The 21,523-nt window shown below is 40.6% G+C and overlaps 2 protein-coding genes across 3 annotated transcripts in view; one reads left to right on the forward strand and one right to left on the reverse strand.

Moving 5' to 3' along the window:
• Positions 1–3,423, reverse strand: part of ROMO1 (reactive oxygen species modulator 1) — a 6,306-nt gene extending 2,883 nt beyond the window's left edge. The window contains exons 1-2 of the mRNA XM_072403642.1: positions 3,291–3,423; positions 284–417 (exon numbers count right to left, since the gene is read on the reverse strand). Of these exons, the coding sequence (XP_072259743.1) occupies positions 284–417 (134 nt within the window). The 5' untranslated portion in view covers positions 3,291–3,423. The remainder of the gene's footprint in view (positions 1–283; positions 418–3,290) is intronic.
• A 2-nt stretch (positions 3,424–3,425) lies between these two features.
• Positions 3,426–21,523, forward strand: NFS1 (NFS1 cysteine desulfurase). 2 transcript variants are annotated; one of them, XM_072403639.1, is made up of 13 exons: positions 3,426–3,559; positions 5,014–5,093; positions 7,796–7,912; positions 9,238–9,321; positions 11,939–12,091; positions 12,178–12,271; positions 13,900–14,034; positions 15,772–15,929; positions 16,429–16,534; positions 17,424–17,505; positions 17,958–18,041; positions 18,607–18,696; positions 19,287–21,523. In XM_072403639.1, the coding sequence occupies exons 1-13, from the start codon at positions 3,469–3,471 to the stop codon at positions 19,348–19,350; spliced, it is 1,338 nt and encodes a 445-aa protein (XP_072259740.1). In that variant the 5' UTR covers positions 3,426–3,468; the 3' UTR covers positions 19,351–21,523. The 2 variants fall into 2 exon arrangements, with proteins under 2 accessions (XP_072259740.1, XP_072259742.1); XM_072403641.1 differs by having other exon boundaries at positions 5,017–5,093.

Consider the following 21,523-nt stretch of genomic DNA (forward strand, 5'->3'; position numbering starts at 1 on the left):
GACCATAGCTCACAGTACATCAGTGTGGTGGTCAGTGGGAAGAATGCTTCCTACATTGCTGACCCGTGGAAAGAATGTCATCCTTACTGATAGCCAAAAGATCACTGATATTGGTCAGTGACCTGAGAGGCACAAATTGTCCAGCACTACCTCCTGAAAATTTACCACCCTCTTGTACCGTGTTTGTTGCCAGTTTGTTGCTGCTGTGCAATCCAAGGTAATATTTGCTTTTTGTGGACTTTCATTTCAGAAAGAAATGTCTGGATAGGTTTTGTTTGCTTACCTTAAACAGGAGAAAGTGCCAAAGAGAGCGCCGGCTGCCATGCCCACTGTGCATCCCATCATGAAACCCATCTTTATTTTATCAAAGCATCCGGGCTGTGACTGCCCATAAGGTCCACCGACTGTAACCGGCATCTGTAAGAACAAAGTCTGGTAATAGGATTGTGCAGCAAGGGGACTCCCAAACAGATCCCCCATTATGAAACCCTTCAGTGTTGTCTGAAACCACCGGGGCTGATGGGAGAATCTTTATCTGTGTGAACATCCACTTTCTTTATAAAGTCATGTAAAAATAAAGTTCTGTTTAGTGGGAAATACCCAAATATGTGCGGATTGTTTTCATATGATAAGATGGCTGATGTGCAGATTGTTTTTGTACGATCGGATGGCTGATGTGCGGATTCTTTTTGTATGATCGGATGGCTGATGTGCAGATTGTTGTTTATAAGATCGGATGGCTGATGTGAACATTCACTCAATTTAGGTGGAGATTCTAATTTCCTAGTAAATCAATTTAATGTGACAAAAAAAACCTATAGAAAAGGGTAAAGGTTTATCCTTAAATACAAACAATGGGAACATAATGAATACTTATACACACCACCAACCCCTTGCTCCATACAAACACCACCCGCCCTCTTCTCCAGCATTTCCATGCATCAAAGCCGTGACCTGCTGCAAGGTTTACGTTCTAGGGGTGTAATCTACCCCAACTTCTTTCCGTGACCAACCCCCTGCTTGTGAAGTAGGTCAGTTCTTTCCCCCTAAAAACCCACAGGGCATCTGATATCTAACATATCACATAATGTGGTTAGGGTCTGTGTCCCCAATGGGGGAACATTACACTTCCTGTAGAGACAATATTTGCTTTGCATTATTAACGTGCATTTTCCTGACCTTCAATGATGACACTCAAACATATTGATATTAAACAGGATTCATATAGCGCCAACATATTACGCAGCGCTGTATATTAAATAGGGGTTGCAAATGACAGACAGATACAGACTGACACAGGAGGAGGAGAGGACCCAGCCCCGGAGAGCTTCAGGATCTACACTACATAATAAATGTTATCCACTCAGGAAAGGACCTGAAGTCATTCTAACTCTAAGTCTTCTAATTTCCAGAAGGTGTTCTAGGGTCCTAGAGAGAAGATCTGGGGGTCATTGGAATTATTTGGTATTTCAGAGCAGCTGTGTTCACAGCTAGCTGGATTTCTGGCACATCAATTGGTGCATTTTGTACGTGTCGTGTTATTAAAAAAAACGTGATTGTGTTGCAGATCTGTACAGTTCTGCAGTTCATGTATTGTGGATGCATTAAAAAAATACTTTAATGAAACTTTTAACTTCTCCCTGTGTTTGCATGTTTTTCCTCCCGCATTCAAAAAACCATGCAGTTAGGTTAAGGGGCTTCTTCCCAAATTGTCCTTACACTGTATTAGGGACATATGACTGATATAGGGACATAAGATTGTGAGCCCCTTAGTGGGATAGATAGTGACATGACTATGGACTTTGTACAGCGCTGCACAAAATTTATAAGATAATAATCTTTTGCGTCAAATCAAATTTACCTTACATTTGTAATGTATATACACTGTACCTAAACAAAGGTTGTTCATACAGAAAGTGAGGGGAATTAAACCCTGGGGTGACATTTAATGTAACAGCGACTTTGACTACATGGTTTTGGGTGAAGCTTTTAAAAGGACCTCCCCCCTCCACATTGTGTCAGGTTGTTTTGACTGACATTACTACACCAGATTGTGAGGTTGCAGATTCAAATTCTTCATACCGGAGTACCATGCCTGCAGCCAAAGCATCTCACCCACCCATAGGTGATGAATAGGGGGGCATATTAGAGCTAATTTCAGACCTGCAGTGGTCTTCTGGGGGTTTAACTTCTCCCATTCAAAGAATGAAAGCAGTTGGGACTTTTTCTTTTTTGCTGTGGTAGATCACAGTGCGATTCAGCACGGTGGTTCAGTGGTTAGCACTCTGGCCTTTGCAGTGCTAGGTCCCAGGTTGAAATCTCAGCCAGGGCTCTGCATGGAGTTTGCAGGTTCTCCCCGTGTCTGCATGGGTTTCTTCCGGGTATTCCAGTTTTCTCCCACATTCCAAAAACATGTAGTTAGGTTAGTTGGCTTCCCCCCAAAAAATTGATCTTAGACTGTATTATTGACATATGACTATGGTAGGGACATTAGATTCTGAGCCCCTTTGAGGGACAGCTAGTGACATGACTATGGACTTTGTACTGCGCTTTGTAATATGTCGGCACTATATACCGTGTAATATTTAATAACTCAAATACGATGTCATGTTTGGCCTCCGATTACAACCTGGAGATCTGCACTGCCCGCTGTGTGATTGACCTCTGTGTGCCCAGGAGCGGTCAGCCAGAAGTCTCACACCAAAGGGCCTCAAGAATCAGTGGGGCCACCCTGGAGTTTTTATTATCTCACCGGCCACCTGAACCTAACTTCTTGGCAAAAGGAGCATCCATGGAGAGAAGTAAAAAAGCTTTTCTTATAATCAGTGTCCCCGCTGCCAGGATTCATCTTCTCTACTTATCTTGGTGTCTACATTCACTAAAACTAGGATCAAACATTTCATAGTTGTCATCAAGCCAGGGAATGTTCTAATGAGATCAATCCAACTTCCTGAAGGATTTCTTTTGGAACTTTACCTGTTATTTGTTTTTATCTAAAATAATGTTTTAAGAAGATTCAATCTAAAAAATTGCAAAATCACTAATTAATTCAAATCTAAAAAAATAGTTCTGGCTTTGGTTAGAATTGATTTCTGAGAAAGGTGTGAGATAAGGAGGTCTGACATGTTTGTTCCAGGCCCTGAGGCAGCTGGTATGGTCAGCCCAGGGCCAGCAATGGCTGCATCTGTGGGTTCTCCTTCATAGGAGTGTTAGTAATAACCGCTGATGTGCTCAGAAATCCTGAACCCCCATACACACCCCGCCCTGTGTCCCCCAGGCCCCGTCCTCACCTCTGCAGACCAACTTGTGTGTGCCCGTCCTGCGACCCTGCGATCACCTGTCTGTTCTGCTCCGCAGCTTACTGATGACGTATCCAGCGGCCCCCGCCCACCCCGGAAGTGTCCGCAGATTCCCCGCCCACCCCCTTACGGCCCAGTTACACAACCAGCGAGGTTTCCCAGGGACGCGATGCTGTGCAGGGCGGCGATCAGGAGCTTGCTGGCGGCCGGGGGATGCGGGAGAGTCCCGGTCGCCTGGGCTAGTCGTGTGGACAGGACAGGTACTCAGACTAGGCCTCAGCCTGAGGGAATGTTGGGGTCTGGTGCAAGGTGGGCTGACAGAGGGTCATTCCAGCACACTGACAGCCCGGCTGTATGTGACAGCTCCAGGGACTGGGCCAGGGGAAATGTCCCCGGGATCCAACCCTGCCTGCAGCTTGTTTTTTTACAATTCAGTGTGGTCACGTGATACAATGCCATGGCATTTATATAATAATTACACAAGTAGTAAAGTGCCCCTCCCCTTTTCTCTCCATCTGCCCCAAATTCCCCCACATTCTAAGTTACTCTTCTCATTTGCCCCCCCCCCTTACCACCCCATTGCCCCTGCTGCTATCGTCTGTCTCTCTATAGCTGCCCCCATCTTGCCCTCGTTTGCCCCGCTTCCCTATTGCCCCCCATTCCTCTCCTCAGCAGCTACCTTTTTTCTTCTTGGCTCCAATCTCCTACACTTCTCCCCCATTCATCGCTTCAGCTGCCACTATCCTTGCCTGCTTGGCTGACAACCACCCCCAATTGCCCTTCACATTTGCCCCTTCTTGGCTGACCCCCTTTTTCCTCCTTGGCTGCCCTCAATTGTTCACTTTAACCAACTTTCACTAACTTCCTCTCCTTGGTTGCCCCCCACAGTGGGTGAACGGCCCTCCTTACATGGGGGGGGGGGGGGTCATGGATAGAAGGAACCTCCTTACACTGGGGGTCATTGGCTCTCCTTAAAATGGGAGAAGGAGAAGGGCCCCTCTTTACATTGGTGGAAGGTGCCCTCTTTACATTAGGGGTCATGAGGAGAAGGAGCCCTCTTTATATCGGGGGGTCATTGGGTGAAGGGCCCCCTTTACATTGGGGATCATGGGAGAAGGGGCCCTCTTTACATTGTGTGTCATTGGGTGAAGAGCCCCCTTTACATTGGGGATCATGGGAGAAGGGGCCCTCTTTACATTGTGTGTCATTGGGTGAAGGGCCCTCCTTACATTGTGGGTCATTGGGTGAAGAGCCCCCTTTACATTGGGGGTCATGGGTAGAAGGGCCCTCTTTATATTGGGGGTTAGTGAGAGAAGAAGCCCTCGTTACATTGGGGGTCATGGGGAGAAGGGCCCTCTTTACATTGGAGCGCATGGGGAGAAGAAGCCCTTTTCACAATGGGGGGCATGGGGAGAAGGGCCCTCTTTAAATTGGGGGCTATTGAGAGAAGAAGCCCTCTTTACATTGGGGGTCATTGGGTGAAGGGCCCTCTTTACATTGGGGGTAGGGGCCCTCCATACATAGTCTTATCATTGGGTGAAGTGATAAATCGCTTCCTCTGTGTCCCGGCCATTTCTTCTCTCAGATTTCCTTTACATAAGGGCAATAAATGAGCTGCTGAATATAAATCGGGCCGGGCTGGGCGTCACCATGAACATTGCATAACCTGCAGCATTGTGCTGAGTAGAATCATTTGACTGATTTTGTTTTCCAGCAGACTGGCGTGATAGAAAGCTGGCAGAGGAGCCCGAGCTCAGACCGCTGTACATGGATGTTCAAGCCACAACCCCAATGGTGTGTTGTTCTATACCTCATCCCGCTGAATACACCCGGACATTGGGATCATAAATACCCCCTTATCCTGGCAAGAATCCTATTGCATGTTATGATCTGATTTTGTTTTGTCTGACCTTGAAGGTGAAAAATTGCAGCCCAGAAACAAAACTATAGTTCAGGGTTTTGATAACTACAAGATATAATTTAAGAGAACCTGTCACCGAGTGTCCAGACCTTTTCAAAGCCAACAATAAGACCTCCAAAACCCCGACATTGTTAGTTCCACATATCCATCAGGGTAATCCTCAGAGCCAACATCAAGGCCAATCTCATTCTGGGGTCTTTTTATTACATATTTGTACTTTTCTTTACTTGACCCTGCCACCAAAAATATATTAGATGATCTAATAATAAATGTTTCTGCACCACTTACACCAAAGGTTCACTCATTTTTATAATTTGATTCATTAAAAAAATGTGTAAATCTTGTGTGAAAATATTTGTAATAATATTGATCCTCCGGTGTGGATTTCCAGATTAATTTGCCAATTTGATGAGAGTTCTTTCAAGCCTCCAACCATGGTGGTAGTATTTTGTCTTTATCAAGCATTTGATGTCAACCTGGCAGCTTGAACACCATTGATTTTTAATAAATTCAATGGAAACATTGCATTAGATGATCACATTGCTATATGTATGGTTATCATTACTTGTACCTTGTGGCTTAATAATATGGCTATTATTACTTGAAAGTGTAGCTAAACCCAGGAATTGTAATATATTGTAGTTTAGGAAAACTTAGATCAGGGGTGTAAAACTCAAGGCCAAATCTGGCCCGCGACGTCCTTTTTTATATGGCTCCAAAGGAATCTTAAATATGAATTGCACCTGGCCCACCACTGCATTTAAATAGTGCTGCATGCCCCGCATTGGACTGTTTTTAGACGCAGGGAATTGTAGTAGCGGTGCTATTTCAGTTTCAAGTTTGGCATGCGACTTTGTCTAAGTTTTTAATTTTGGCCCACTGTGTATTTGAGTTTGACACCCTGACTTAGATGTAGTGACTACATAAGTTTTTTTTTTTAGGCTTTCTTACCCAGTGGTACAGCACCATGGAAAATGATGATGTTATATAAACCATTATTAAAGCGTACTTATCACCACAATTTTTTTACTTTACATAAAGGAGAAGACAGCCCTTTTTTTAAAAAAAAAAAATCTTTATTTAAAGCTTATCTAATGTCAGAAATTTCACTTTACATAAAAGGGTACACAACCCTTTTATGTAAAGTAACATTTCTGTTTGTTTAGGTTTTTTTTTAAGTGCAACACTCTTTTTAAAAAAAAAAGTGTGCAGCACCGCTTCCTAATTTTTGATCGCCTAGGCAATCAATGAATGGGAGCGCAAAGCCCCCTGGGATACCTATGTCACGCATCCCGGGAGGCTCTTGAGTGCTCATTCTGAGCATCCCCAAGCATCTCGGGTATGCGCAGAAGGAGCCTTTTCATGAAAAAGAAAAATTTGCCGATCTCACACATGTGCAGTGAGATCAGCAAGTTTTTTTTTCCAACCTCTCCAGGCCGCCCCATCTACCGCTCTTCTTCCGGGTTCTTCTTACAACGTCACCCTACGCAGGCTCAAGAACGGGTAACATAGGAAGAATACCCTGGAAGAAGAGGCAAAATAGCGCCGCCCAGCCCGCCGACTCAGAGACGGATGCCTAGAGGACGCGGGACCCGATGGAAGACACATCTGGATGGATTGGACTGCCCTGCGGAATTGAAGGTTAGTTTATTTTTTTTAAGCACTTTTCAGTTTAGTTCCTCTTAAGGGTTTTTGATACAGAAAAAAACAATGAAAAAGAGCATGGAAGGTAAATATAAAATCAAGCATACAGCAGTACATAACAAATCAAGGGGGGGATATTGGAGGGCAGGGGGCGTCACCAAGGGAAATATGACAATAAACAAATGTAAACAGGGCAGGGATCATAAATAATGAATATAGTTAAGGATATTAATATAATTGTCAAGAGACCAAGGAACAACCCCAACCTGGGATTGTTTTACAACCAAGCATTTACAAAATTTCAAAGATAGTTCTTTGTGTCAACAAGTAGTTAAAATGACCTTTTCTCATAAGTGCCATCATTTACACTGTAAGTAAAGGAAAAGAGTGCATGTCCTAAGCATGGGGCAGGGACTCATAACGGTTCTGGATAAAGTAATATGTGAAGACCGGGGAAAATGTGTTTCTCAAATTAGCAGAGAATGATCCGCATTATAGGGACAAGGTGCCAAAGACATAAAAAAGAGTAAGGTGAGTGCAATTTGGAGTCAAGACAATAGGAACTGCAGTAATTTTATAGAATGATGTGGGCATCTAGGCTTATCACCAGGGGGGTAGTAGAACATCTTACTGGATCAGGGCGGACCCAGGTACAGACTATATTCCACAGAAGTAATAAATTGAGACCAAAGACAACCCTTTTATGTAAAGTAAAAATTATCTTTTTTTTTTTAGTTTTTAAACTCCCCCCCCCCCCCTTTACAGCAGACCACGTCACCCGATCTCGTGAGATTGTAAAAAAAAAATCTGCTTCAAAGTATTTTATGTTCTGATCTTCTAATATTTGATATCTAATGAATTTGAATGATGCTGGATCATTACATTTAGATTTACATTAATTTTTTTTGCTTTATATAATTTGTAAATTTAGGATCCCAGGGTGCTAGACCATATGATGCCTTACTTGGTGAATTGCTATGGGAACCCACATTCCAGGACTCATGCGTATGGCTGGGAGAGTGAGAAGGCAATGGAAAAAGCCAGAGAGGTAACTACAACAAGGTTTTGTTGAAGCTCACCTAAACCAAAAAAAGCATCTTATGCTTATATGACACAACGGTTATAACAATGTGGCTGAAATTGGCAAATCCTCCTTTCTACTTATTTGGGGAGGCATACTACCTGAAGTACATACTGCTGCGATTTTGACTTGGGATGCAAGATCTCATGGGGGAGCATGTCACTGTTGACAATAGTTTCATGCACTTGTGAGCCTCGTGCACACTGACTGCAGCACACAAACTTCTGGAGTGGATAGGGAGCACAAGCTTTAGGCAGAGTAAGAAATACATGCAAATTCCATGCATGCCTGCTGCAACCATTACCATTAGAAGGTGGGCATAGTTTACTGAAGAGTTTTTCCTTTATATACTACTTCATTTTTGAGTTTCACTCCACTTTAAAGAGTGGCTGTGCCTTGAATAAAAACAGAACCAGGAAAATTAAGCATTCCTGGATTGCCTTTCCTAGCCGTTATTAGGGGAGACTTTTCAGAAAAAAGATAATAGACCAATAAAACAAAAGGATTCTCCAGCTGCAGCAAACCTAGCAAGGTGAATGATTTTCCATGCCTGGAGTTGCTGGAGCCTGAGGGCTGTGCTGGTTAAACTTGGGCTGTCCCAATTAAGGGGACAAGGTACTTGCAGCAGCACATTTCTAAAGTGAATGAGGCAAGTCAGGTGCTTTAGTTTCGTCTCTATCGGCCATTTTCTGGGAGAACAGTTAAAGACATGTTTGAAATAAAAGGATGTGGAAGAGCATGGGGGAGTCAGAAAGCTTTAGAAGAATAAAATCTAGTGTTGGATTATTTGGAGGGGTTAATTATGTATTTTATATTTGCTTGTTCTGCTTGTCTGGCCCCATCACCTCTAGCCGGGTTTTCACAATACTGCAAATAGAAAATTGAAGGAGGATTTTCAACCCTTTATACTTTTGCAACATAGCTACCAATCGCTCAATGTAATTCCGCTTTTGTTATAACTCATGCGATGGATGCACAAACTGTGCAAATGTTCAAAAACTCTTAACATTGATGCTTTTAAAATCCTTTGTTTGTATTCACTTGTTGGAAGCTGATGTGCTTGCCCTGGATCCAGGGTTGACAATCTATTTTTGGTTCCTGGGACACATAGATAAGATGACAAGGACAAGTTAAATTGTACTCTGACCTTGCCTTATACTTTCCCTTCAGTTGTTTGAATTTAAAACATGTTGCTGTAGTAATGAGGTTAGATGGCGAATATGATATTTGAGTGTTATGTCCTTCTAAAATATATTGTGTTTTTTTGAAAAGAGTTTATTTTTCTTTTGCAGCAAGTGGCTAACCTGATTGGAGCGGATCCAAGAGAGATCATTTTCACAAGTGGGGCAACAGAATCAAACAATATTGCTTTAAAGGTAAATTTAAATTATTAGCAGACCATTACTCAATTGAAAAATCTGCTTACACACTCCCTGAACTCTTCCCAGATCAACTACTGTACTTGAGTAGAATAAAGGTAATTATACTTTTTTCACCTAAGTTCCCTAGGCATGAATATTCCTATCATCCTTCTGTCAAGATGTCTATAGAACACTGTGAGCAGCTGAAATCTCTTGGAAGGACACTCTTAAAATGAATTAAAGTGTCTTCCCCCAAGATTTTGTCAGCTCTGCAGTATTTTTGTAACTTTTCAGGAACATTTTTCAACTAGTAAGGCTACGTATTCATGTCGATGACTCTTGTCTGATAATCTCCTCATGGCTGATATCAGACCAGAATCTGGTGTGTGTACAACCCTTGTTGTTCTTTGTCCAGATGACTGTCCTGGCGGATCCACGGACGAGGAACAATCGTAATGAAAATGAAGTAGGGAGAAAGCAGTGGAGTGCCGCTCCATCGTTCTCCGCCCTCTCCTCTCCCCTCTGCATTGAGCAGAATGGTTCTGTATGTACAGTGCGTGTTCATGCATTGTGTAGTCTTTTGTCGTTGGAAAGGATCCTTTGCGATCACAATTATTTCACTTTCACAATTATTGCACATGTGTATACACGTATGCGTGTAGTGTAAGCTGACCTTTTTAAAGGTCTGCTTTATTAGTACTTTATGTAAGCCAATGTTTGCTCTGTATTTTTTATTTTTATCAGAACAACAACTTAGAGAGAATTTCTGTAAAGGAATCCCCTTTTAGACAGTTCTCAGTGGACAGTGGGTCTCTGTTTAAAGATTCTTCTCTAATCCTGATAATTGAAATATGTGGAATTTCCCATACTGGTGACAAATATCACCACAGCAAATAAAGAGGATCCAAATGAGATGATATATGCTTCACTTGGTGCAACATTATATAACCAATTATATACTGTATGAGGCAGAACTTTTTTACATCATTTGCAGTGACTGCTATGGAATGACACAAGGCAAAATACGACTGGTTACATGTTGCTATGTGATACTTGAAAATACTGAAACTTTCCAGTAGAGATGAGAAGGCAAAAAAAAAACCTGAATAAGGTTTTAACATTCCAACGGTTTATTCAAAAAAAAAAGTATTTGAAATGGTTCCTAATGGAGTCCAGCAGTAACACTGAATAGAATATCTTTTGTTTCCCACCTATTATTCATTAGATACCCATGCCAAATCAAGCAGCATCAATAGGCAATGGTTGAGGTGATTAAAACTGTGGCTATTTGGCATGCAAATGTGTTTAGGAACATAAAAGGCTTTTATTAGGTGATCTTATGATCCTTGCATGAGATCACTGTGTCACAGATGACAGTAATCACACGATCAGGCATTCATTTTCTTGGGATAGTGTTTAGCTTCCCCATTGTAATCTTGCTAGCATGAATGTTTCCTGAACCCAAACGATTATGTAGAGTAATGTTAATATAAAGATTTTAAACAGGAAGCAATATCCAAGGATGTAGTGCTTCTTACAATGGGCCTGATTTATTAATGTTCTCGGGGACTGGGGAAGATAGACTATCATAAGAGAACCAGGGTGATCCATCAAATCTGGAATAGATGTCCTGAAATGAATTTATTAGTTGGCAAATGCTATCAATCCTGGATCAGGTTTTTTTTCAGGTTTGCTGGATCACATAGATTCTCCTTTTGATGCTCTATCTTCCCCAGTCTTGGAGAGTTTTAATGAATCAGGCCCAGTGTCTGTACTATTCTTTTCTCCCTACATATGTAGAAGACTCATAACTACACTTCCTCTAGTGCTGAATATCACACAGGCTCAACTAATATAACATCCAGTGTTCCCCCCAGCCCCTTTTAGCTGGGCGCACCATCCGGCACTTTTAAGCAGCCACCCTGCTGTTTTTGGGTGGTTACTGGAGAGTTGGGTCACAATACAGGGACCGCCACGGGCCTACAATTTCTTCCCACCCAGCTTAAAAATATTTCTGGGCTGAGCATTGAACCTCTTACAGCCCAACTTTATGATCTAGTTGATAAGTTTATGGTAATCTGGGCCCCTTGGGAATCATATTTACTAGCTGTAATGTTAATGTTTCAACGTTTTGGTATTTAACCCCATCAGGGGTGGTGGGGAAAGATACTTAAAGGTTACTGCTTGTAACCCAAAAGTTATGTTATCCCCTTGTTCCACTCCCTCTTTCCAGTCTTTTTCTTTTCTGTATTAGTCTACTAAATGTTGTCTTTTTTTTTCTTATATTGAATTTAAAAACCATCTTTCTTGTATATTCTGCTAATGAGAAAGTTCTTTTCATTATGTAAAATTTAATATGCTAAGGAATACAATGCATTGCCTGTTGGTATATTGTTTTCTTTTTCTTCATTGCTAATGTTTGTCATTTCTTTTGTTGTATCTTATTTTACTTTTCTACAAGACAAGAATCATCTGACGTCTGTACGTAGCCATAAGCCAAGTAGCATTTTTTACAGGACATTTACAATGAAGGTCCCCGTATTTCTGCATACCAGGCTTATTGTAAGGTTGGAGATTTGTTTTGCATAACATTCTTGATTTCTGACATTTTTACTTTTCATTTGATATAAAGGGAGTTGCCAGATTCTACAAGTCCCGCAAAAAACACATCATCACCACCCAGACTGAACATAAGTGTGTCTTGGATTCATGCCGTTCCTTAGAAGCAGAAGGATTCCAAGTCACTTATCTTCCTGTTCAAAAGAATGGCCTACTGGACCTAAAGGTGAGTGTCACATCTGTTCTGGTATCATGCACCAAATATTTTTCTTGATTTCTTTCTGTCATAAGCAGGATTATATTTGCATTTAGGTTCTAGAGGAGGCCATCCGACCAGACACAAGCCTGGTATCCATTATGGCTGTGAACAATGAGATAGGAGTGAAGCAGTCTATAGCAGACATAGGTTGGTATCCATTTATATTTCTTTATATTTTTTTAAAGCCTAAATCCAGCTGAATACACTGTTGCAGTGTTACATTATTGGAGCCTATTAACCTACTTTGTCTGTCCAGTACTAAGATTTACAAAACCTCTTTCATACAACACAGGGTCTGACTGCGGAGAGGACCAGATCTTTTTTTTTCCTACCATGTGACTGGACAGTAAAAAGAGATGCAGCAGGATGTGCTTGTCTCTGTTGCTTTATCCTCCTGTCACAATGCTCATTGCACTGCAATACACTTACAGCCTCCTTGTGCCATTTATCCTTCCCCCTCTTAGAACTTTGCTGTGCAGGTCTGCAATAGGCTGAATCCAATCCAAATTCAGCGACACTGCATACAGTTAAAAAATAAGTTTAAGTATGTATGTATTATTATTAATAAACAGGATTTATATTGTGTTAACATATTACACAGCGCTGCACATTAAATAGGGGTTGCAAATGACAGACAGATACAGACAGTGACACAGGAGGAGGAGAAGACCCTGGCCAGAAGAGCTTACAATCTAGGAGGTGGGGGAAGTATCACACAATAGGAGGGGGATATGAAGTGGTGGGAAGTAGTGAGGGTTTAAGAGACAGAAAAAGACGGGTAGGCAAACATGGGTTTTGAGTGCTCTTTAATGAGCAGAAACTAGGAGCAAGCCGAATAGGACGAGGAAGACCATTTCAGAGAGTTGGGACAGCTCTACTAAAGTCTTGGAGCCGTGCGTGTGATGAGGTTATGAGTGAGGAAGTCAGTAGTAGGTCATTGGAGGAGCTAATAATAAATAGTGCCTAAAAATGAGTGACTTTTTAACCTTGAGGAGTTTAGCTTTAATAAATGGTAAGGAAAGAAGGAGAGCTTACAATCTAGGAGGTGGGGGAAGTATCACACAATAGGAGGGGGATATGAAGTGGTGGGAAGTAGTGAGGGTTTAAGAGACAGAAAAAGATGGGTAGGCAAAGATGGGTTTTGAGTGCTCTTTAATGAGCAGAAACTAGGAGCAAGCCGAATAGGACGAGGAAGACCATTTCAGAGAGTTGGGGCAGCTCTACAATAGTGTTTCTTTGGCTTGGATATTTGCTTTAATGGGTAACAGTAAATGTAATAAAAGAAAGCTCTTATGTGTGTGTGTGCGCTAAAAGTGTATGTAAATCCCAAAACTTTGGATAGATGAGGAAGCTCATGCCAAGTTATTTATTTACTGTGTCCTTTACTTCCTCACCCATAGATGCAGACATTTAGAAGAAATCTCCCAAAGTTAAGAAAATACCCCTCTGAGGCAGGGTAGGAATAGGTGACCCCCTAGAGGAACATTTTTTCTTACTTCCTGTCCACTGGTCTAGGGACAACTTATAATTCTGTATTTCCCTTACATTTTTTATCAGCAACAATAGTCATTAAGACAAATTGTAGCTTGAATTTCCTGTGATAGGGATGTGGACCAAAAAAATGATCAAAGGCCTAACCCCTCCTCAATCTTTCCCAGTCTTTGTTTTGATGATGCAGGCTTTGTGTTGACCTGGTATAGTAATTATTCGCTATATAGAAATACCTAAAATATTTCTACTTTATTCTCAGCTTTTTTTCTCTGTTCTATCACCAGGTCATATATGCAGTTCCAGAAAGGTCTTCTTTCACACAGATGCAGCACAGGCAGTTGGCAAGATTCCACTGAATGTGAACCAAATGAAGATTGATCTAATGAGCATAAGCGGACATAAAATCTATGGCCCAAAAGGTAACCTCTCGTTTTATTTTTTGTATAATTTTTGAGAGTTCTGTTTTAGAGTCACAGAATTGTATTCAATATTACCCTATTAAATGCAAAATGGCTAAGTATTTTCTTTGGCTTTGTTTCAGCCTCTAGTAATCCGTGTATAACAGGGCAGGCAGAGGGAGAACTGGACAATGGAGCTAATCCATTGTTCTGCTTTGTTGCTAACGTATCAAAAGAGCAACAGAAAGTCTGATAAGTAAATCAATAAAAAAGTCTGATAAATTATGCAGGTTTACACTTGGCACCTCACTAGTAATGGAAATGAAGATTGGCATTACAAATGTAAAATTAGTATCAGAGGATTCCCCAGGGAAGTGTGACAACTGTGATATTTTCCCCCTACCTCCTAGCTTTAAATGACTCCTGGAATAGAAAACTCGGAATGGATTTGGTTCAGGATTAAAAACATTTGCTGGCAAAAGGATACACTTTCATCAGTGAAGCTGGGTGATCCAGCAAACCTGAAAATCCATTCCAGGTTTGCTGGATCACCCAGCTTCCCTGATAAAAGTGTATCCTCTCCAATCTTGAAGGGCTTTATTAAGTCAGGCCAATTGTCCGTTATGCAGAGTTGGCTTTAAATCGCACCAATCTGTATATTGCAGATCTTGGACTAAGTCATCACCCTTCATGTCCAAGTCGAGTCCCAAGTCAAGTCTCAAGTCACCAAGAATTCTTCCAAGTCGAGTCTCAAGTCAATTCACTTCAGTTGTTTGCAAGTCGTACGTAGTCTGTTATAGTGCCTTCCTCCCCACATTCCTTGCATTCTAAGTCCACTAAGTTCGGCTTTCTCTGCTGACAGCTGAAGGGGACGGGGAGGAAGGCAGTGAGGCTTCTGTAACACCGCCTTCCTCCATGCCCCCTTCAGCTGTCAGAGGAGAAAGCCGTGGACATAGAATGTGAGCAAGGCGGTGTTACGGGGGACTCACTGCAAGTCTAGTTGCAAGTTGCTGAACAAAACCCCCAAGTGGAGTTGCAAGATGTTTATTAGGTGACTTAAGTTGGACTCAAGTCCAAGTCACACGACTCAAGTTCCAACCTCTAGTATATTGTCCTTTTCTTTGCGGTACAAGGTACCATCTGCCACTAGTGTTGTCAGTATGGAGGACTGTACAGGCTGTGGAGATGAAGCATTTATATATAGGGCAGAAAAATATACAGGTGTTGAGATTTGGTGTGTAAAAGCATCAGAAAAAGTTAAGTAAATGTAAACCCTATTGTGGAGGATTGGCATCAAATGCACTTGCTGCAGACATGTACTTCAGACTTTAAATTCAATTTCAGGGCGCTTTGCCCACTTTAATTTGCATAAAAACTCCAAAACACCGCAAAATCCAGGATTTTCCTTGCAGGGGATCAATGTCATTACAGCATGGTAAGAAAATAAACACAAAATTCAGCCTCCTGGCTTTCTATCAGCTCCACAGACATAAACTTTGGGAGACCTCTTGGGCTCTTCCAGCATGCAGGCTGTCCACCTGAGCAACCTGGCCTCACGCTTCACTTTCCCCTAAGCCTGAAGTGAAAGACATATTCTCTTTTGAGAAGTTTTATTTCAGATTACTTCTTACCTTCAGACTCATTTGGCTGACATAAAGAATGAATGAACATGTGTAAGACAAAGTATTAGCTCAGTGCATAAGTTTATGACACATTTCTGGTAGTGGGAAATTAACATTCACTATTTTTTTTCTTTAGGTGTAGGAGCAATTTATGTTCGCCGGCGACCAAGAGTACGATTAGAAGCCTTGATGAGTGGTGGAGGTCAGGAGCGGGGCCTGAGATCTGGTACCGTTCCAACTCCGCTTACTGTGGGATTTGGGGCAGCCTGTGAAATCGCTCAGCAGGAGTTAGAGGTAAATTGTCTGCTTTACACAATGGCGTATAACAGCAATTAAATATTACAAAAAGTTCCAATTTTTTTTTATTACTTTTATTGTATAGTTACCTGACTCAAGCTGACACAGCTAAAAATAGCCTGAGCAACTAGTTTTCAACCTCTGTTCACATAAGGGTAATGCTAACTATTTATATGTTCTATTTTCCTTTATATTGTATTATATTATTATTATTATTTATTAATAAACAGGATTTATATAGCGCCAACATATTACGCAGCGCTGTACATTAAATAGGAGCTGCAAATGACAGGCTAATACAGACAGTGATACAGGAGGAGAGGACCCTGAAGAGCTTACAATCTAGTATTATAAAGAATTATTTACTCCATAGTAAGGTTAGGGGATTTCTGCTACTGACTAGGATTGCTATACATTTCTTACAGTAACTTATGTAACAACCCCCATCATAGTGGAAATCATTTTCATTCATTTCTTTGTTTTCCTCTGTTTCCAGTACGACCACAAAAGAATCAGCTATCTGGCTGAACGATTGGTCAGTAATATAATGAGTAATATTCCTGAGGTTATGTTGAATGGAGACCCTGAGCAGCGTTATCCAGGTATTAAACCAGTATGTATTTGTCATGGACCATATGTTGCATGCAGGCCCAAAGTAATATTTAGTCTTTCTAAACATAGAAAAGATATAAAATGTGCATAACAAGTTTAAAAACAAAGTAATACACCTCTCAATGTATGTTTTTAACTTTGACTTGTGGCAGGGGGCTTTCCTGGTAAAGAAAAATAAAGAGAGGGCTAAAAATGTTTAACTTTTTCTGGAGAAACTGCTGATCCAGATTCTTCACATCTGAAATCCCGGGCAATGTGCTCAATTGATTTCTGTTGAATAAATAGGATAAAAGGTCAGATTGGTTGATCTTCCCCTAGCAGACATCTTGTGACCCAAGCATAGTTTCCTAGGCACAAGCCCAGCACTAAAGGGAACCTGACATTTCAGCGAGCTTGTTCAAGTAAATTTATGCTGTCATCCATTTTGATATATCAAATGCAAATTTGCTGTGTAGCTAAATGTGCATACCTTTGTGATCTTTCTGTGCAGAATACCAGCGCTCTAAATTAAATAATATTATGCAATGAGCACATGCTTTGGTTTTAGAACCCCAAAGCTTTAAATGGAATGTGGTTCACATGCAAGTTTTAGCATATTTTTTTTTTTTTTTTTGCACATGTGAGGTGTTTTGCTTTACCCTGTCCTGAAATTAAAGTTCTGCATTAGCAGGGCAAGGCAAAAGGTTTACTGTATTATTGGCCCATTTCCCTGAAGTCTTGTTTAGCCACCAACATGAAAAAAAAAAAAACTAAATAACTTGGTTCTCAAGTTAAAGAGTTCACATGACCCAGCAGTGGTGATTCTTTTAAACAAGTTGCTATGATTATTGTATAGTGAATGGAAATCTAATCTTTGTCATTTTTCATAATTTCTTCCAGGTTGTATAAACCTTTCATTTGCCTATGTGGAAGGGGAGAGTTTATTGATGGCTTTGAAGGATGTTGCACTCTCTTCAGGAAGGTACAATAGAATAAAGTCAGCTTTTCTAATGTTCAATATTGGTACACTCTTGATAAAATATAAAGCAGAATGTAACTGTGCCATCAGCAGGTACTAGATGGATAATCTCCTATTCTCATGCATGGGAGTTATGTCATCCCTGCCTAATCAATTAAGATAGCCATAGATCCCAAAGCTGGCAGCAGCAAGGGAGCATCCAAATGTCACATTTACTAGATTGGAAGCAAGTGTAGTTCCATTTTAACATTACTGTATATAAAATAATTAACGTCAAACAAATTTTAGCTGTGGAATCAGAATAATAAAATACAAGGATAACTGACTACTCTGTACCAAAACACTGTTTGCCTCTTGTTTGCAAAAACATATTAAATAAATTGAGATTATATAACTTATTATTATTTTAAAAAATGTAAACTTTACATTTAACCCTTTTCGTTTTTCATCTCTAGTGCTTGTACATCAGCATCTCTCGAGCCATCTTATGTCCTAAGAGCTATAGGAGCAGATGAGGATCTGGCTCATTCCTCCATCAGGTTGGTTCTGTACAGTTAATATTTTAAAATTGAAATTTGAAAGTAAAAAATGTGAAAGTTGAACTTCCCGAGTGATGTACAGAACATTACTGTTGCTGGTAAAAGATTTTGGAGTAGGCTGGAGTAAATGTGTACAAGGTGGCATGACAAATTCACTTATAGTCTTGGGGGTAAAAAATGTCATAAGCTGCACACACATCCCAGTGTGTTGGGGGGACACCCACCTCATCCGTTCCATAAGAAATAATAACGGTCGTCCCCAGTTGGTCATTTAGGCTTTAGCATCTCTGTTAAAGAAAAAGTGTTTTTCAGAGAGCAATTTTTAAAGCAATGCTGTAGCCAAAATGAAAAATAAGCTGCTACCCAATATAACTTAGTCACCTAGAAGTGCCCTCACATACTTTTTTTTCCCTGCACATGCTAATGATCTGCCAGTAGTAATGTATAAAAAGCTGGATAAAGCAACAAGCCTCCACACAACTGGGATGCTTTTGAAAATGTGTACTATACTATATATTCATATTCTATTAGAAAGTAGGATTTATGTACGTCTTTTATCTTTCAGGTTTGGTATTGGACGATTCACAACAGAGGAAGAAGTTGACTATACTGTCAAAAAATGCATCCATGAGGTGAAACGGCTCAGAGAAATGAGGTATAACAAACATCAAAGCCGACCTATCACCTAAATGTTTACTTTACATAAAAGGGTAGACAACCCTTTTATGTAAAGTAAAAAAGTATTCATTTAACCATAATTGGGGAGTGGAACCTTCTGAGATACCCACGTCACACATTCCAGGAGGCTTCTAGCCTTCTGCTCTGCATGCCCAGAAGGAAGATGGCGGCACCAGGGTGACTACTTCACTTCTTCTAGGTTTAGTGTTACTGCTTGCTAGATCATTTTTCTGATTGACAGATGGATGTAAATCACAGGACTGGTTTTTCAGATCTAAAAATCACTTGGCAGCTATACAGTAATGACACGCATTTTACCTGAAACTTCCACTGTTACATACAGAACAGTATTACAGTCTTTATCTGTCCCTCAGTGGACACAAGGAGTGTATTTCCAGATTTTCAGGTATAAGCAGAGCTTTCCAGTCTTAAAAAGCTGATTATTTGACCTCCAATTGCATATACATCTGGAATGGACATTTTTTCTGGTAGAGTGTTCTAGGTATATAAAGTTTGATAGGTTTTTATTATTTAGATAATAGCATATGATTTTTGTTTTCTTTACAGCCCACTGTGGGAAATGGTTCAAGATGGGATCGATCTGAAGAGCATCCAATGGACCCAGCACTGATTGTCCAAGTACCCAAAATGGAACATCAGAGCGCATTCTGTTCATGAGTCTATTGGCTTCTGTTACACAATGGGATTCTTCAATAGCTGCCAACACCCCTGATAGCGGAGGGGTCTGTTAAGCACTTATATAATCTTGTCTCCCCCCACCCCCCTTTTAATTTAAAGTAAAAGCTTTTTAGTAAAAGGAGTAACCAGGGCTGGTTTCTTCTGCTGCAGAATTCATAAACAATTTAAATCGCTTCAGACACTGGCACTTTTTTGGGAAACCTTGTTCAATGTTGAAAATCCAAACCTGAAAGGCAAAAAGAAATTTTCTGTTTATTGCGTATTTCTGTGGCCTGCCAATGTTATCACAAGACAACAACCCTATCCTAGCCCTGCTCAAACTTAATTCACAGCAGCTTCAGGTAACATCCATACTTCCAATCAGCTGCAAAAATGCATGTCAGTAGGGGAGTGGATGCAATTAGTTAAGTGGGTATGAGGATATAGAGAAATAGCGGCCTTCATTCCGCTTTGCTATGATCCCCCAACAGCTGCAGGCAAGCAATAATTGCTGGGGTAAATCAGTAGCCAATCAACGCCTGCTGAAGTCTATGACTTGATCCTCTAGTTATTGACATATTGTAATGACATTTTACGTGTGGAGTGTATATTTTATAAGGGTGTGCTTGTTTCCTGCAGATTTCACATAAGCTTTAAATAGTTTCAGTAGTCTTTAGAGTGAAGCTCTAGCCAAACTTTTTGGTTTTGGGAGGGGTGAAGTTATTTTATTGCAGTTTCTCATTTGAAGAGATTTGTACTTATTTTTTTTTCTTTTTATAAAGACCAGAAGTGAGATGAAATATTCTGTGGGGAAAAAAAGCAATAAGAAAAGCAGGGATCGATTTTCATAGTATCTAGCAATGATAGAATGACTGAGTGCTGTGTAGAAACAGAAGCATGAGTGGGAGGCATTGTGGTGCATTCTTACCACTAGAAAACAATGGCTTTCAGTTGTGTTTTTTGTGCACAGTTTTAGTCTAGTGTTTAAGTGTGTACGAGAGAGTGATGCTCATGTCTACTAATCATTTGTATCATTTTATGAGCCTCATTACCTGTGCCTAATGTTATGGAGGTCAACACATATATATAAGACCACAAGAAGAGATGGTCTTCTCTACTTTTTACCCATTGACAGGACTATTTCTTAGAGATATCCGCTGTGTCATTCAATGAACATTGAAGAAAGCGTATTCCCTATTCTAAAAAAAAAAAAATATATATGTTACACTGATCGTTCTGAAAGGCAGTAAGTCAGATCTTCGAACTGGGTGCCATCAATATCGCACAGTTTTGGTGATTGAGGTGACTGGTCCTGCCTGCTGGGTGTTGATTATCCAATACTGTGTATAGTTTTGGGTTTACATTTTTGCACTGTGATATTGGATCTATGTTATTGCTTGCTGCATGGATTTTAAATAGGCTGCCAACACACCCCACTTTTTTGGGGGGAATGCCATGCAGTGCTAGCATGCTTAGCCTAGTGTTTCAGGGTGCCATTCAAGGAAATTAGCACTGAAACACAGCAACAATCATAACTGTCATTACCAGAATGCACACAAACCCAGTCCAAAAGGATTGTTGGGGTTGCAACTGAACGCTTTGGTAGTTTATCCTAATCTCATCTTTAGAAGTTTCTTAAGTTAAACAGCTTTAGATTCATCTTTAAAAGTCATCTTCAAAATACAGATTTTGAATGCCATGTGTCATCTCGTTCACGGTTTTGTTTATTAAAATGATTTCTGCTGCAGATGGACACATACCTGGCACCCCCACACACTGCATATTACATTTACCTAAACGCACAAGGACACACATTTGTGTGCTCCAACCTTCCTATGTAATGTGTTCTAGTGTGTGCTTGTGTAATTCTGGCTTCTCTTATCTACTATCTTGTGCCCATCATGGCTTTTTAAGTCAGCAGTTTATTGACAGAGAAGATCTCCCTTTCAAAAATTATCTGTATTTGGGCTCAAATTGTGGGACACTACAGTCTGTGTTCACATTTAATGTTCTTGTTTTTGCCTTATTTTTTTGCTCAGGTTTATAAAAATGTGAGGCTAATGTACAGTACCATTTATATTTTGCATTTGGCAGATTGTAAATCAATAAAGGTTTCTCAGATTGTA

Source organism: Pyxicephalus adspersus, chromosome 3 (assembly GCF_032062135.1).
Source record: "Pyxicephalus adspersus chromosome 3, UCB_Pads_2.0, whole genome shotgun sequence".
NCBI lineage: Eukaryota > Metazoa > Chordata > Amphibia > Anura > Pyxicephalidae > Pyxicephalus > Pyxicephalus adspersus.